This window comes from Peromyscus eremicus, chromosome 14 (assembly GCF_949786415.1).
Source record: "Peromyscus eremicus chromosome 14, PerEre_H2_v1, whole genome shotgun sequence".
NCBI lineage: Eukaryota > Metazoa > Chordata > Mammalia > Rodentia > Cricetidae > Peromyscus > Peromyscus eremicus.
The window spans coordinates 53,567,658-53,586,007 of record NC_081430.1 but is presented as its reverse complement, the minus strand read 5'-3'; the positions used below and the strand labels follow the sequence as shown (position 1 = coordinate 53,586,007).

The 18,350-nt window shown below is 46.6% G+C and overlaps 1 protein-coding gene across 1 annotated transcript in view; it reads right to left on the bottom strand.

Moving 5' to 3' along the window:
• Positions 1-17,413, bottom strand: part of Ak7 (adenylate kinase 7) — a 65,621-nt gene extending 48,208 nt beyond the window's left edge. Inside the window, exons 1-5 of the mRNA XM_059279172.1 lie at positions 17,344-17,413; positions 14,809-14,903; positions 8,205-8,315; positions 1,385-1,465; positions 117-205 (exon numbers count right to left, since the gene is read on the bottom strand). Coding sequence (XP_059135155.1) covers positions 117-205; positions 1,385-1,465; positions 8,205-8,315; positions 14,809-14,903; positions 17,344-17,413 — 446 coding nt within the window. The remainder of the gene's footprint in view (positions 1-116; positions 206-1,384; positions 1,466-8,204; positions 8,316-14,808; positions 14,904-17,343) is intronic.
• Between the last annotated feature and the right edge of the window lie 937 nt (positions 17,414-18,350).

The window sequence follows — 18,350 nt, the reverse complement described above, 5'->3', positions numbered from 1 at the left end:
GGGGCCCGTGAGGAATGAACTCAACAATATATGTGAGGGTCTCGGCACTATGACTTTGAAGATTAATTACACATATTAATCACCCAGGACAGTCACACTTCCAGGAGACCTCTTACCCTGCTAGATCAAGAATATGAATGGCTGGAATGACATTGGATCCATCTCCAAAAACAGGGAGTGCAGGAATCTCGCCCAGCCAAGCCATCTGAAAGAGAGACAAGCAGAGAGTGTTTGCCCTGGCATGTTTCTCCCGCACAGCCCACATCCACCTCAGTCAGAGGGCTCCAGAAGTGCCACCATGCCCAGCCTCTGGCTGTCCCTCTTGGATCTCTCTTTCTCAAACTTTTGTCCTCCCGGCCCCATAAGAATCTACTTGTCAACTCTTAGACCTCATCTTAATGATCTGCAACACGTGAGCTAACAAGAAACTTCTATTTCTGGATGGATCTTCACCGTGTACAATCTTTCCCACTTCCCTCCTGGGTCCTCTCTCCCATCTTCCTGTGTCCTCAGACCCCATTCCCAATCCTCTTCCCTTGTCCATGTGGCCTCTCCAGGTGAGGCAGCCAGGCCCATGGTTTAGATGCATTTCTTATGCTGACTGCCTGAAGATCATAGAAGAGATCCAGGCTGCATCTCCTCCTTGACTGGTTTTTAACTTTTTCACCTTTTATCTCAATAAAACAAATTTGTGAAGACAGCCAGATCTGCTTATGAACTTTCTCCTTACATTTAAAATTTTTTTTTAGTGTGTGTGTGTGTGTGTATGAGAGAAAAAAAACCAAAAAAAACAAAAAAACATGTGTGCCAAAGTACTAGTGTGGAAGTCAGGCTAATCTGTGGGAATTGGTTCTCTCCTTCCACCACACACTGGGAATTGAATCCACCCCTTTCCTTCCCTCCCGTTCCTTTCTCCCCTTTCCTCTCCTCTCCCCTCCTTTCCTGTGACAGGATTTTACATTATATCCTAGGCTGGCCTCAAACTCTCAATCCTCCTGCCTGCTGAGTCCTATCACCACACCTGCCTTGTACAACACCGTTTGAGATACACAGTGGGCTGATGAGATGACTCTGCAGGTAAACACCTGTGGCACAGTCACTCCACAACGCGGTCCTCTGACCCCCACACTGGAGCTGCGGCATGCGCAGGCCCCAACACACACACACACACACACACACACACACACACACACACACACACACACACACACGTATAGTAATAATAAATCAAAGGACAACAAAGAACCCACAGAGTCTTAGGTCTTAAGTGAGGATGAGGGCAGGGATATGGGGTGAGTAAACTGCTGCCTTGTATGCTCACTTGAAAGTGAAATTAAATTAATAACAACAAAAAAGAGTTCTCGTAGTCATTGAAAAGCCAGACCTTAAAAAAGGCGTGTAGGATCCCTCCTTCCACTCCATACTGAAGTCCTGAAGCAACTACGTAAGTAGCAAACTTTTTGCCCTAAAATGGATTAAAAAAAAAAAAAAAAGACAGAATTGATAATAGCATTAGTCATCTTGAACTAGAACTAGACTTAGTAACTAAACCAGACACCATTACGGGCTCCTTCAAGTCTTCTGGGCTCCATAGGCACTGCTTAAGACAGAACCAGGGTCCCTACAGGGGAACACACAACTCCATACAGTTCAGAAATGTTTCCAACCACCACTGAAATTGAATGCGAACGGGTAACTAAACTGAATCAAAGTTGTTATTTGTGAGAATAACATCTATGAACTCTATACTAGCACCAAGAGGAAGGGGAGCTATGAAAACAGGTCCTTCTGGGGTTGGGGATTTAGCTCAGTGGTAGAGTGCTTGCCTAGGAAGCGCAAGGCCCTGGGTTCGGTCCTCACCTCTGGAAAAAAAAAAGAAAACAGGTCCTTCTAGAAGGATCTTCGATTATTTATCAGAGTAGTTGCATCACTGTGAAGCTCAGGACCAGGTGGGGATATTGTTTGTTTTGTTTTCAGACAGGGTCTTAAGTAGCTCAGGCTGGCCTTGAACTCTCTGTGTAGCTGAAGATGACCTCTACTCTTTTTTTTTTTTTTTTTAAAGATTTATTTATTTATTATGTATACAGCATATGTGACTGCATGCCAGAAGAGGGCACCAGATCTCATTACAGATGGTTGTGAGCCACCACGTGGTTGCTGGGAATTGAACTCAGGACCTCTGGAAGATCAGTCAGTGCTCTTAACCTCTGAGCTATCTCTCCAGCCCCCGACCTCTACTCTTGAGTGCTGTGATTACAGGTGTGTACCACCATGCCTAGTCCCTGTGGTGTTGTGGATCAAACTGAAGGCTTTGTACATGTAGGGCAAGCACATGGCCCAGGCTCTTTACTAGATCTCCATACTGTGAAGGGGCCCCAAAACAGCTTGACCACACAGCAGCCATGACAGGCTTAGGGGCCTAGACACAGCTTCTGTGGCAGGCTTACTGGCAGGCAACACCCAGATCCAGGAAAAGCCTGAAGCTGATACCAGCCAGGGATCCACCCAGGGGTGAGGAAGTACCTGACATCCCAAACATTCCAACCATTAGATAAGGTGGCCAGACATCCTTGAGTCTAGAACACACCTATTTTTTGTTTTACAAATACTCCCAGACAATTGTCAGCTAACCAGGGCCCTGGACCCTGGAAATCCCCTCACCCCAACCTCTGCTATGATAAAAACTCTGCCCCACCTGAGCTCAGGGCTCTCTGCTCTCACCACTGTGTCCGACAGACAGAGAAACCAAGCTCTGGAGCTTGAAATAAAGGCTCTTTGCTTTTACATGCAGAATTCGGTCTCCGTGGTGGTCTTTTGGGGGTCCCTGCGATCTGGGCATAACACATACAAGGCTTTAGGTTGACATGGACGCTTCACTTTGCCCAGAGCAGTCACTGTGGCATTGATGATACTTAGTGGCAACCAAGCTCCCCTTGGTGGAACGTGCCTGAAGTCCCAGCTGCTCTGGAGGCCGAGGTGGGAGGATCACTTGGCCCCATGCAGTGGACAGACCATCAAGACACTGAAAAACAATCCAAAACAAAATTTTCAAAGCCCAGAGAGCCTTGTGCAACGAATGGTTGGGATGTTTGTTTTGTTTTGTTTTGTTGTTTTGTTTTGTTTTCTGGATTGCTGACTTGAGGTCCAAGTACAAAAGGTACAGTGACTTCTAAAAGTTTCTTTTAGCTCCCTAACATATTTCTTTCCAGAGTTGGGCATGGACCCTGGGTTATCAAGAATGCTAGCAAGTGCTCAGTCTTCAAACTCTGACCCCCACTGAAACTTTCACTTACAGACTGTCCAAGATGCCCCAGCTTAGAGCAGAATTTCTAAACTCTTTGCTTAATCATATTGGGAATTTATTCTCACTTGAGGAAGAACCATGTATGTGCATGTGCACTTGCATACACACGTACATGTGTATGGGGGTGGGGTCGGGGAGGGAGGCAGGGAGGGAGTGCTTTTTTCCAGTAATCCATCAACAACTGAAACAGTGAGGTTGGGGAGGTGGGACACTGTTTTATTGTTGTTACTGTTGTTGTGCTGAGTTATAACACAGGCCCCTTGTGTATATGCGGTAAATGCCCCACCAGTGGGCACCCACACACCTCAGCACACATGTGGTATCAGAGGTTAGCTCTCTGAAGTTGTTTTTCACCTGGCTCATACTCCATGTTTGCTGGCTCACACTCTAGGCTAGATGGTTCATACTCCAGGTTGGCTGGTTCATACTCCAGGCTAGCTGGTTTATACTCCAGTTGGCTGGTTCATACTCCAGGCTAGCTGGTTCATACTCCAGGCTAGCTGGTCTGAAGTCCCAGGAGATTCTCTTGTCTTTCCTCTTATCTCACAGTCAGAGTGCTAGAGTTACAGACAGGCACCACCACACTCCACTTTCTAAGAGAGTGCCAGGGATCAAACTCAGGTTGTCAAGGTTGCATAGAAGTGCTTTTTTCTGAGGAGCCATCTTGACAGCCCACCAAGTGAGATTTCTGAGGAGGACTTGTGTCACTGTGCTGTGGGACAGTTCCAAAATGTCCTTCTAAGGCTTGGTACCATGTGACTGAGATGTTTCTAGGTCCCACCCAGCTCTGCCGTTCCATAGCCCCGCAGCCATTTATAAAATAATCACTCAGTGGCTTATATTAATTACAAACTTTATGGCCTATGGCTTCAGCTTCTTGCTAGCTAGCTCTTTCATCTTTTTTTTTTTTAAAGATTTACTTATTTATTATGTATACAGTGTGTTCTGTCTGCATGTCTCATTGTAGATGGTTATGAACCACCATGTTGTTGCTGGGAATTGAACTCAGGACCTCTAGAACAGTCAGTGCGCTTAACCTCTGAGCCATTTCTCCAGCCTGAGCTCTTTCATCTTAAATTAACCCATTCCTATTAATCTATATGTTGCCATGTGGCCATGGCATTACTGGTCTGCTGGCATCTTTTGATCCTTTGGTGGTGGGCTGGTGTCTCCCTTGACTCCACCCTCCTCTGTATCTCTGCTTGGATTTCCCGCCTGGCTGTAAGCTTTCTTGCCATAGGCCAAAATAGCTTTATTTATTATCCAATGGGAGCCACACATATTCACAGCACACAGAAAGACATCCCACAGCAGTACCAGGGTGGAACTAAGGGGAGATGCTGGAGACTTAACAAGGAGAGGTACAGTAGCAGGTCTTAGGTCACTGAAGACTTGCCCTTGATGGGAGTATTGGAGAAGGCCTGGTCTCTCTCCCTTTCTCTCTTTCATATTTGGCCATGAGGTAAACAAGCCTCTTTTGCTACTTGCTCCCACTAAGACATCCTACGGCATCATGCCGCTAAAGGCTCAATGCAACGGGGTCCACTGGTCACGGACTGGAACCTCTGAACAATGAGAGACAATGAACTTTTCCTTTTTACAAGCTTATAATCCTGGGCATTTTGTTGCAGCAATGGAATGCTGGCTGACACAAGTATAGTTGACCCACATTCCTCTGTATGTGGACCACAGATAAAAGAAGCATGGAGGCTCAGTTCTCTGGCTTCTCATGACCATAGCAGGTAGCATGACTCCAGAAGACTTCCCAGAGGTCATCCTGCAGACCTGCCCAGCCTCTACTAGATGGACACACAGAGGGTTTCCAGGCAGAAACTAGAGACCTGTGGAGTTTAAACAAGTGGTGCCACCGAGGCATGGGAGCAGACGGGGGAGAATCAGTACAGGGCATGAAACAGAGGACAGACATCTCAAGCCTAGTATGGGGAGGGTGACAGAGTTGGGAAATGCTCTGCTCACTCACCCGAGAGTCAAGGAAGAATTGTTCCAGTTACTTTCTAAACCATCCAGGACTGGGGAGGAGGCTCTGTGATTAAACTCTTGTTAGGCAAGCATGAGGACCAGAGCTGGGATTTCCAGAACCCACATAAATGCTCCATGAGTGTGGTGGCCCCGCTTCAATTACACCTTCCTCTGAAGGTGGAGACAGGGGATCCATCCCTAGAGCAGCTGGCTATCAAGATTAGCCATACTGGTGAGCTCTGGGTTTGGTTGAGAGAACCTGCCTCAGTGAATAAGGAGCAATCAAGGATGACTTCTTTCGTCAAACTCCGGCCTCCACATGCACTCACACAAGTGCACACTCACACAAGTGCACACTCACCCCATATATGTGCACACATAAAAAAAAATGGAGGGGGAGAAGGAGGAGGAAAAGGAAGAGGACATGGTAGAGGAGGAAGAGAAAAGAAGAAGCAGTCACCATCCTTGTTGGACACAGTTTATGACTGTAATCCCAGAATTTACTTGGGAGGCAGAGGACAGTCACAAGTTTAAGGTCTACCTTGAATGTTCCAGGCCAGCCTGGGCTACAGGGTAAGATCCTGTCTCAAAAAACCTGAAAGAGCCGGGCGGTGGTGGCGCACGCCTTTAATCCCAGCACTCGGGAGGCAGAGCCAGGCGGATCTCTGTGAGTTCGAGGCCAGCCTGGACTACCAAGTGAGTTCCAGGAAAGGCGCAAAAGCTACACAGAGAAACCCTGTCTCGAAAAACCAAAAAAAAAAAAAAAAAACCTGAAAGAAGGCAGAAGGTAGTAGCTCACGCTTTTAATTCCAGCACTTGGGAGGCAAAGGCAAGCAGATCTCTGTGAATTTGAGGCCAGCCTGGTCTACAAAGTGAGTTCCAGGACAGCCAAGGCTACACAGAGAAACTCTGTCTTGAAAAAATCCAAAAATAAAATAGATAAATAAATATAATTAAACAAGAGTGTGAAAAAGACACTATCACTCACCTTTAGACTACCAGGCACTTATGTGTGTGTGTGTGTGTGTGTGTGTGTGTGTGTGTGTGTGTGTGTGAGATTAGACATTCTCATCTAGTGAATGAAATATGTGAGTGATTAACAGGGTTAAAGTTTTAACAAAATAACAGAATTTGGAGCTGGAAGACCTTTAGATACCTAATATACTCCTTTTATATCCTGAGGATATGTCTCATTGATAGAGCACTGCCTAGCATGTGTGAGGGCCTGGCCCAATCCCCAGCATCCCTCCTGCCACCAAAGTTGAACTAGGATTTCTAATCCTTTTCCATTCTGTTTGGTGTTGTCTTGAGACTGGGTCCCACTGTGTATTCCTGGAACTTGCTATGGAGACCAGGCTGGCCTCAGACTCAAAGAATTCCACCCATCTTTACTTCTCAAGTGCTGGGATTAAAACCATGTGTCGCTGGTCACTTTGGGCACGTTTGATTTTGAGTAGGAGGTTTCACTTTGTACCTCAGACTAGTCTTAAATGCACCATCCTCCTGCCTCAGCTTCCTGGGTGCTGGAATTGCAGGTGTGAGCCACCACCCCAGCTGTCTGTTATTTCTCTCTCTCTCTCTCTTTCTCTCTCTCTCTCTCTCTCTCTCTCTCTCTCTCTCTCTCTCTCTCTCTCTCTCTCTCTCTCTCTCTCTCTCTCCTCTCTCTTCTCTCTCTCTGTTTTGTTTTGTTTCAAGACAGGGTTTCTCTGTGTAGTTTTGGTGCCTGTCCTGGAACTCACTCTGTAGACCAGGCTGGCCTCAAACTCACAGAGATCCGCCTGGCTCTTCCTCCCGAGTGCTGGGATTAAAGGTGTGTGCCACCACCGCCCAGTTTGTTGTTTTTCTAACTACCTTATGCTCATGGTGTTTGTACCACATTCCTCAAATCAATGGGATTCTTCAGAGACAGAACTGGACTTTGGAAATCCTTGGTTGTTATATCTTATGCCACCACAAGGTGGCGCTTCACAGCTGTCATCGCTCATCACTTTGTAACCTTGGGTTTGGGAATCTGTGTAAATTAAATGCGGATGATAACAGCAGCACCCGCCTCACAGAATTCTAAAGAGGACACATGAGAGTCTCACTATGTAGCCCTGGCTGTCCTGGAACTTACTCTGTAGACCAGGTTGGCCTTGAACTCACAGAGATCCACCTGTCTTTGCCTCCCAAGTGCTGTGATTAAAGCTATGCGCCACACCACAGCCCAGCTTGTCTCTCGTTTTTTTTTTTTTTTTTTTTTAAAGCTGAGGACCGAGCCGGGCGGTGGTGGCGCACGCCTTTAATCCCAGCACTCGGGAGGCAGAGCCAGGCGGATCTCTGTGAGTTCGAGGCCAGCCTGGGCTACCAAGTGAGTTCCAGGAAAGGCGCAAAGCTACACAGAGAAACCCTGTCTCGAAAAACCAAAAAAAAAAAAAAAAAAAAAAAAAAAAAGCTGAGGACCGAACCCAGGGCCTTGTGCTTGCTAGGCAAGCGTTCTACCACTGAGCTAAATTCGCAACCCCGTCTCTTTATTTTTTCAGAGCTATTTGAAGAAAAACATTGGGACAGATTCTAGGAACCAAGAACGTGTGGTCCGTTTCTTCCCATTCCAAATGAGTTATTTGCCCAGATTCCTTGGTGGGAGAGAGTCTGAGTTTAGCTGGGGCCCCAACACAGGGCCTTCAGGTCAGTGGGCTGAATCACAATCTGGGTCAGAGAACCTCTAAGGATGGAATGCATTGCTGAACCAGAAGCCAAGACCCGTGGGGATGTATGAGGAACTAAACCATGGTGTTTACAGTGTTGTGATGTGTTCTGGCCATGCAAAACAGTTCTGGAAAGGGAGCAGGGCTGAGCATGCAGAGGAGAAAGTTGCCCAGGTACACCCCCTCACAAAGAACCCTTCCTACCCCACAGCATTCTATGTGTCCAGACTTACAGTCTTTCCAAATTTGAGAACCATCTTTTCAGCATTGATGTGGTCCAGGAAGTTAGGGTGATGCTTTCTTCTCCGGTAATCCTCTTCTGTGAAGGGAACCTCAGTGTCGTCCTAAGGGAGACACAAGGCACAAATCTAGCACTCTAGAGCCAAAGGATGCTTCGCTGTTCAATAGATGCTCAACACTATCTGGTTCCTGCTGTGGGATGTCCTTCTGGATGCTGTGAATATGTGTTGCTATGATTGGTTAATAAAGAAGCTGCTCTGGCCTACGGAGAACCAGGTTATAGCCAGGCAGGAAGTCAAGGAGAGAGACAGGGAGGAAAAAAGAGAGGCAGAGGAGACACCAGCCTGCTGCCCAAGGAACAACATGCCAGCAAACTGGTAAGCCTCGGAACACGAAACAAAACATAGATTAATATAGTGCTAGCTAGCAAGAGGCCTGTCACAGACCATACAGTTTGTAAATAATATTAAGCCTCTGAGTGATTATTTTATAAGTGGCTGTGGGACCGCAGGGTTGGGTGGAACTGGAGAACCTTCTGACTACAGGTTACCAAGAATGAAATCCAAATCTCCAGATAGCTAGCACAGAGGACACTGAGAACCCCCACATAAGAAAGTGATACATGCTTTCTGTTTGGGACATACCAAGGACTCTGTAAAACTCATTACAAAAATGTACTCCATGGACACATGCAAAAAATAGTCTTTAAAATACATAGTGCTGGGCCTCCAGGCCTGTGTGGGGTGGGTCTTGCTCATTTTGTCTGGGTTGTGCTTTGGGATGAGCAGGAAAGTCACCTTGATGTGACCTCAAAACAAATGAAAACAAGACTTGTGGGGGTCCTTCTTGATGGTTCAGGGTCAGCTGCAGACACCAAAGGAAATCATGGGCATGGCAGTAGGCTCTGGTAACAGATGTGATCTAGCTTTGGGGCATTACCCAGAAATCAGTCTTTCTATTGGTTACAGCAGCATATTGAATGCTAGCAAGACAGCTAGCTGTAAACCACAAGGCTGTGGATACTAACAAAATGGAGGCCTTTTGTTTGTTTTTTGACATAGGGTCTCAGGTTGCCCAGCCTGGCTTTGCATTCGATAAATATCCAAAGGGAGTTTACCCTGAACTTGTGATCCTCCTGCCTTTAATAAGAGCTAAAGTTAACTTGTAAGCCTTGCTTGCCCAAGGACAGATAACTTCCTGGAGTGCTGGGGGCTGTTGTTCATGTACGTTAACAGGTCACATGTGTTCATTTCAATAAACAACGTTGGTTTACCCAAGTGCACAGGATGTGCTTGATCATGTGTATGTGGGAGGTACTAGGCAGGATGTACAACAGGATGTATGCTTGCCCCTGATTGGATGACAATAGGAAGCAAAGACCTCGAAGGGAAGCCTTGTGGGTTGGGCCTTTAAGAGCACCTGACTATAACCCAAACCCAGAAGGACAAACATGGTATGTACTCACTCATAAGTGGATTCTAGATATAAAGCAAAGAACAATCAGACTGTAACCCACAGAACCAGGGAGGCTATATAGCAGGGGGGAGACCTTAGGATGACTGTGGCTTATAATAAGTTTTGGTTTTACTCAATTATTGGGCAAGCCTCGATGAAACATTTCACAATCAGGATAAGAATTTATACTGTATCAAGCTGATAATAGAAAAATAAATTTTAAAAAAGTGGAAAAAAAAGAGCACCTGACTAAAATAATTCAATACCATTCTCTGGGAGTCCAGGGTATGAACCTGATCTGTGTCCATCTTCCTGGCCAGTATTGAGGAAGCTTACCTCAACTCGACAATTGTGGGTTTGGTCTTTCTCCTCGAATTTTCAGGTTTAACGCCTCCACCTTCTCAGTCCTGGGATTACAGGCATGGACCACCATGCCCAGCTGACACTAACAAATGCAACACTACCACTTGGAATTTATAGTTACAAACCTGGTTCCTGGTAGCCTTAAACCTTCTGAGGAAGCCCTTTCCTTCTGTGGCTGCAGTAACCAGAGTGTATGAAACCTCTAAACTATGCTGTGCCTGTACACTAAGAAAGGTGCTAATTCAAGACAAGAAAGGAATTATTACCAGAGAACGTGGGCAGGGAGCGGTGGCGCACGCCTTCATTCTCAGCACTCAGGAGGCAGAGGCAGACAGATCTCTGTGAGTTCCAGGCTAGCCTGGGCTATATAATGAGTCCTAATCTCAAAATGTGAAAAAAATACATATATGGTACAGTCGATGGAGGCTGAAATTTACCCAACGATCAAGGACATTCAGGAATTTAAAACAAACAAACAAAAACCCACAGCAGGCATAGTGGTGACTGCTTTTACTCCCAGCACTCAAGAAGCAGAGGCAAGTGGTTCTCTGAGTCTGAGGCCAGCCTGATCTATAGAGCGAGTTCCAGGATGGCCATGAATACACAGAGAAACCCTGTCTCTAAAAACCAAAAATAAATATGCCAACAAACATATAAATTTCCATATTCTAAGAAAACACCAAATAAATAAAAATTAACAATATAAGAGTTATGTGGCATGTAAACATTGTTCGACTGGAACCTCCAGCTCACTCCTGCAGGGTCTGAGAAGCCCCATCTCTCTCATTCCAAACCCCACCCTCTCAGAGAATCTCCAACAAAGAAAAGGCACCAAAAAGCCCAGTCTGCGTTCTTGGTGGCTGTAGCTGATCCTGCCCTGAAGTTGCCAGCAGCCTGAGTCCCCACCTAAAGTATTCAGTTTTTGACCACACTTGGACACAAACCCAGCTTGTGGCAGACACATCATCATCCCTTGCTTACATGCTATATAACCTCCCTGCTTTAGTCTGGGTGTGTGACTTCTCCTGCCTTGATCTCTGGCACTGGAGGACTCACCTGGGAGTTGCTTTGCTCAAATAAACCTGTTCTTTTACTTTTTCAATTCAGCGTGATCTGACTTACTTCGTCAGCAGAGAAACCTATTATTGTAATACAGAAAACTATTAAATATGTACAGCAAGGTGGTCCGTGTGTGTGTGTGTGTGTGTGTGTGTGTGTGTGTGTGTGTGTGTGTGTGTTGGCAGGCATTCGGGTTAACATGTGTGGGTATCTTCCGCTGTTCAGGCATTTAACAGCTGAACATCTGAGCCCACGAATGACATTTTCTCTGCCAGTAAACACATCTGCAAATTTGTTCAGTTAAGAAGAGATTCTCACAGAGTTCCCAGCTCTCAACTTTAAAATGGACTCTGCGGGGAAACTACAGGACGCAGTTAAGGACATAAAGTCATGTCACAATCTATTCGGCTGGCTCTATATTTGGAGTGAATTACAAAATGGAAGAAAAGGGCCAGGTATGTAAATCCCTGTACTAGAGAGGCAGAGGCAGGAGGATCAGGAATTCAAAGTCATCCTTGGCTGCAGAGTGAGTTTGAGCCATGCTGGGCTACATGGGATCCTGCTCCATGTGACTGGAGCCAAGGGGGGAACAGGAAGATGACGAAGGCAGGAGCCAGGTGGTCGGGGCTGTGGGCCATGTTGAGGAATGTAGATGATCCTGACAGTTATAGGTCATTGGAAGGGGTGGAGCTGCGTGTCTGTGTGTGTATACATCCACAATGTGTGTAAATATTCACATGTGAGTGTGGACATACAGGTGCCATGGCCTGCACGTGCTGGTTAAAACTCAACCCTGGGTTCTCGCCTTCCACCTGGTTTGAGAAAGGGTCTCTTTGTGTTTGTTTTGTTAACAAGCATCCAAGCTAGTGGTCCCTCAAGCTTCTGGGTACTTTTTTTGTCTCCACAGGAGCTCTGAGCCGACTGACATTCCCACTATGCGTGTGGCTTTAATAGGGTTCTGAAGATTCAAACTCAGGCGCCACTGCAAGCACCTTTGCTCACTGAACCACACCCCGAGCCAGGACTGACACTTTTTAGGCAGGCCAGCAGCAAGATCTGAATTACACTTTAACAAGGCTGCCATGGGCCGCCAATTGGAAGGAACTCACAATGTAATGAATAGAATCTACCACTAGGTGGAGACAAACCTTTGTTTCCTCTCTTAAGGATTAATGCCATGGGGCAGGTCAAGGACTTGGCTAGGGGACACCCCAAGGAAGGTGGCTTCACCTTAAGATAATGTGCTTTTCTTTTCAGAGTCCTCACTCTCCAGTGCAATCCCCATGAGCCCAGGCCACCCTGAAGTTTGGCTGGGTATGCCTGCTAATTCTTCTTCTCTTCTTTGAGATGCTGGCCAGAACCTAGGGATGCTTTCTTAGCTCCCTTAATCAACACCTAGGCTTCCATACTGATCTTCCAAGCTCTCCTCCTCACTAGGCGCCTGCCACCAGGTGGCTGCCCTCCATGCTGCCTCATCTCAAGCAGCCTGGCTTTGTTCCTTTTCTTCACCATCTTCCTCCTCCGTTCCAGACAGCTGTGAGGCTTACAGTTTGCCTGCCCTGGGGTGCAGGCACGGGTTTATTTTCTCTGCTATTCATGGCATTAAAGGGAAGGAAAGAATTGTTGCTGGAAATCTTGGAGAGTCCCAACAGAGCCATCAAATGACACCTGGAAGATGGGGCTCCCTGTTGAGGTTTATTAATAAAAGGGTTTCTGAGAGGACACAGACAGAAGCCTTGAGGACAGTGTATTAGTTGAAAAGGAAAACCTCAACCCTGAAATATGCAGCCCTGACCATCTACTCTTGCTATGATATGACTAACTTTCTTTTTTTCTTTTCGCATCCATAACCTGCTTATGCAGACAATCAAAGACTATTTTGAGGTCGCCTGGACTACCTGATCTTGGCAGAGCAGAACAGCCTTGGCTTGCTTGTGCAGATAATCAAGGTTCGATTGTGGCTTTTGCCTTTAAAAATCCTACCCGGGCCGGGCGCACCTCTTTAATCCCAGCACTTGAGAGGCAGAGGCAGGCGGATCTTTGTGAGTTTGAGGCCAGCCTGGTCTACAGAGCGAGATCCAGGAAAGGCACAAAGCTACACAGAGAAACCCTGCCTCAAAAATTTAAAAAAAAAAAAAAAATCCTTCCCTCCGGCTCAGAGATTGCTGGCCTACAAGTGGTATCAATAAATTTAATTGATGATAATATGGATTGTGTCTGTGGTCTTTTCCCGGGGTGTTGGGGGGGCGTGTCTTGACCTCCATAACATCATCATCTCTTCAGATTGAGCTGGGACTATTCACACCGACTGATGTCCCTTGAAGAGGTGCTAGTGTGATTTTCCACTGAGTGAAAGGCTGTCCCATGGCACAAAGGCTCTGGAACGGCCGCAAGTGACAACCGAGAAGCAGCCGTGTTGGGAGAAGGCACGCATTTGGTCACGATGCAGTAACTGTCACTGATGGGCATGTGTGTCACCATAATTGGCTTGCTGAGCTGGGCTCTCAGGGGGTCTTACTCACACCCATGTCACACAGACACTCGGGGAGCACTGTGCTGTGACTTCAGGAGGGCTACAGTGTCATCGGGCAATAAGAACTTTAACTGTGAAGGTCCATCTGCACTGTCAGTTTGGCCGTATTTGGAAACATCTGGGAGAGCCAGGGCGTACCTGGGAGAGTATTTCCAGAGAACTACCTGAGGAGGGAAGAGCCACCAGAATGGGCCCCCTGACTGAATGGAAAAGAGGAAACGAGCTGAGGACCAGCATTCATCTCTCTCTGCTTCCTGATGGTAGACACAGTGTGACCAGCCACCTGTCCCTCTGCCACACCTTCTATTCCATGATGGTTCATATCCCTTCAGTGAGGCAAGATAAATCGACTCCTTCTGCCAGACACGGTGGTGTATACCCTTAATCTCAGCACTAGGGAAGCAGAGGCAGACTCCTGTAAGTTTAAGCCCAGACTGATCTGCACAGCAGTTCCAGACCAGCCAGGGTAGATAGTAAGACCCTGTCTCAAAAAACAAACAGCCGGGCAGTGGTGGGGTATGCCTTTAATCCTAGCACTAGGGAGGCAGAGGCAGGTGGATTTCTGTGAGTTTGAGGCCAGCCTGGTCTACAAAGCGAGTTCCAGGGCTGTTCCACAAAGAAACCCTGTCTTAAAAATACCAAAACAAACCTTCCACTACCTGCTTTGGTTAGATATTCTGTCAGAGCAGTGAGAAAAGTAACCAATGTAATACCCTTCTTGGACCCTTATCATAGATATGGTCAGACCTGGACCAAAGCATTGCTAGGTAGCAGCATTGCCTACCGGACAGCATTTTAAAGTTCTTGGTGGTTGTAGCTGGGTGGCAGACTGCTTGTCAAGCATACACAAGGCCCTAGGTTTGAGTCTCAGTACCACATAAAAACTGAGTATGGCCATGAATGCTGTAATCCCAGCTCTCTGGATACAGAGGTAGAAGGATCTGAAATTAAAGCCATCCTTGGCTATATAATGAGTTTGAGGCCAGCCTGGACTATACCAGGTGCTGTCTCAGAAATCAAAACAACACACACAAAATCACTCAGCTTCGGTGGTGTGTAAAATAATAAACTCCCCTCTACTAGAATGTAGCTAGAGTTGATGAACTCTGGAATGCTTGAGATGGGGTGGGGTTCAGGAGTGTAGGGATACCCAGCTCACTGTGAGGAAAGGCTAGCAGTCCACTCACAGGGTCCAGAGGTTTGGATCTCGCCCATGTCATCACCGTCGACAGCAAAATGAATATCTTTCGCTTTTCAAAATGAGCGACTTCTTCATTCAATGCTGTGGGGCCAAAACAGAGAGCAGTCACTTGAATTCATATAAGAGCTTTTTGCCCTTTTGTTTTGTTTTTGTTTGTTTTTTCCAGGCAAGGTTTCTCCGTAGTTTTGGTGCCGGTCCTGGATTTTGCTCTATGGATCAGGCTGGCCTCAAATTCATAGAGATCCGCCTGGCTCTGCCTCCCAAGTGCTGGGATTAAAGGCGTGCACCACCACTGCCCGGCTTGTTTTGTTTTAAACATTTTAACTCTATTTTTAATATGTGTGTCTTGGGTGTGGGTATATCCCTATGACTGCAGGTGCCAGCAGCCCTCAGAGGCATCAAATCCCCCGTGGAGCTGGATTTACAGGTGGTTGTGAGCTGCCCAAAACGAGTGTGGGGACCTCTGCAAAAGGCTGCCATTGGAGGGTAAAGGCCTTCTTGGGGTTTCACAGAAGGCCTTTCTTCCTAGTTTAGGCTTCAGGTGTGGAGGTCATTTAGGATGTATCTTCCCTTCACACTGCAGCCATCTTGGGGGTGGGGTGGGGGCTCTGCCTTGGGGGCCTGAGGCCTGTGGTAGAGAACATAGGTAAGATGGACATGCAGTTTATGAACAAAGTGTGGTGAGTGTGTAGAACAGACATGCACAAAAGGCAGTGAGTGTCCCACTAACAGAGGGTTTTGTCACAGGCTCTGCCGAGCCTCCCAGAGTCAGGGCTTCTGGTTGCCCTGAAACAGTCTTGCTGTTGAATGATTTTTGCTGAGGTACAGTGTGAGGACAGAGGGTCCCATGAGCGTCAAGCATATTTGCAGTCCTGTTAGGTGAGTCCTTACACAATAGCACACTGAGGCGCTGGTGTCCTCGCTGGGAAAATGCAGGGACTCACCCTAAGATGGGAAAGCATGATGGAACTCAGCCTGAGGACACCTTGCCATGCTTCCCTGCTAATCTCAGCTTCAAACGTTACTTTAAAATTCTAGTAAGGGCATTCATTGTCTCTCCCATTTAATTTTGCTCTTTCAACTTTTCCTTTCTGCTGTGCTCCGCTTTGGCCCGTTTTGTGAATATGTGTCACATTTCTAGTGCTCTAATTGGGTCACCTTTTTTAAAATGTGTGACACTTAGAATAGGTTGGACATGTTCTGCCTGTTCCCCTGACAGAAGCACTCCTTGTATGCAAATATTTCCCCCTCGCTGCCAGGAGTTCATTCCTTTCACAGTATCCACGAAAGGTGAGGTAGAAGAACTCTAAACCATTTCAAAATAATAAAGTGCCAGTAAAAAGTAGTGCTTGTGTGGAGGACCTCTCTCTCTCTCTCTCTCTCTCTCTCTCTCTCTCTCTCTCTCTCTCTCTCTCTCTCTTCTTCTTTTCCCTGTCCTCTAGTCTGGTTTCCAACTAGCTATGTAGCAAAGGATGACCTTGAACTTCTGACTCTGTCTTTACCTCCAAAGTACTAGGGTTATGAGTGTTCACCATCACACCTGGTTTTGTTATGCCCAGATGGCAGGGACCCCTAAAAGACCACCACGGAGATCAAATCCTGTATGTAAAAGCAAAGAGCCTTTATTTCAAGCTCGGAGTTTGGATTCTCTGTCTGACGCAGCCATGAGAGCACAGAGCTCCGAGCCCAGGCAGGGTAGGCTTTTAATCATAGCAGAGGTTGGGGTGAGGGGATTTCTAGGGTTCAGGGCCCTGATTGGCTGACATTTGTGTAGGCATATCTGTAAAAGGAAAATAGGTGTGTGCTAGGCTCAGGACATCTGGTGATCTTCTCTTATTTAAGGGTTGGAACATTTTGGGATGTCTGGTACTTCCCCTTAGATGCTGGCCAATCCATGGGTGGATCCCTGGGCTGTGTTAGCTTATGGCTTTTCCTGGATCCAGATGTTGCCTGCCAGTAAGTCTGTCACAGAAGCTGTGTCTGGGCCTCTAAGCCTGTCATGGCAGTTGTGTGGTCAAGCTATTTTGGGCCCCCTACAGTTTATGCACTGCTGGGAATTGAACCTCTGTTAGGCAAACACTCATTTGGGTAACATCTCCAGCCCTGCAGTCTGTCTTTCTTGTCTGTCCTTGTCTTACCTGCCTTTCTTTTTTGCTATTTTTGACAGTGTGTGTGTGTGTGTGTGTGTGTGTGTGTGTGTGTGTGTGTGTAGGCAGCTTGGTTTCAGAATCTCAATCTGTTGTGGAATATTAGTACACTGTGTGAAGATGTATTGCTGTGATTGCTGTAATAAAGAGCTACATGGCCAATAGCTAGGCAGGGAGGGTAGGCAGGATTTCCAGGGAGACGGAAGAAGAGGAATCTAGGCATGAGAATTACACCAAGGATTACCAGACAAGGAGGGAGACAGACATTCAGAATGAAAGAAAGGTAAAAAGCCATATGGCAAAATGTAGATCAATAGAAGCAGGTTAATTTAAGTTATAAGAGCTGGTGACACAAGCCTAAGCTAAGGCAGAACCTTCAGAATTAATATGAGTCTTCATGCTGTTATTTGTGAGCTGGCGGCCTAAAGAAAAATCCAACTGCATCAATCCTCCTACTTCAGCATCCTGAGTACCACATCTGGTGTTAAGAATATATATTCATGGGCTCAGTGGTTGGCTAAGAACATATGCTACTCTTGGAGAAGACCTAAGTTCAGTTCCCATTGCGCCCACATCAGTGGCTCTCAGCTTCCTCTAACTCCAGTTCCAGGAGAAATGATGCCTTCTTCTGGCCTCTGTGGGCGCGCACGCGCGCGCGCGCGCGCACGCACACACACACACACACACACACACACACACACACATACTATGCATACTAAATCTTTTTTTCAAAGAATACACTTTCATTTTAAGACAAAACAAAATTGGAAAATGTGTAAATGTGTACGGGGTAAAACAACAAAGTCCCTGACTGTTCTCTCTAGGCTCACCCACCACAGTGGCCACTGTAGACAGAGTGGTTCTGACTACATTTTCTTGCATAGAAACACTCAACTTCACAAACTATAGAATTGAGTTAAACCATTTCCTTCAAGTAGAGAAGCGAAGTTTTCTTAAAGAAATGAGAAAGAGGCAAGATGTGCTCTACACTTAAATCCCTGGAGAAGGGGCTGGAGAGATGGCTCAGCGGTTAAGAGCACTGGCTGTTCTTCCGGAGGTCCTGAGTTCAATTCCCAGCAACCACATGGTGGCTCACAACCATCTGTAATGGGATCTGGCGCCCTCTTCTGGTATGCAGGCACAACACTGTATGCATAATAAATAAATAAAATCTTTAAAAAAAAAAAAAAAAAATCCCTGGAGAACCAGTGTAGTGTCCAGGTTTGAGAAATGTGTACTTTTCCTGGGGGATGGGGGGTCATGGGTGTAAGGATTATGTCCCTAATTACGTCACCAGCCTGTGATGTCATCCCAGCCTAAAAAGCGGGTGTGGCCTCTGTGCGTTCTCTTTCCGCACTCTCTCCTTCCATTCTCTTCCCTC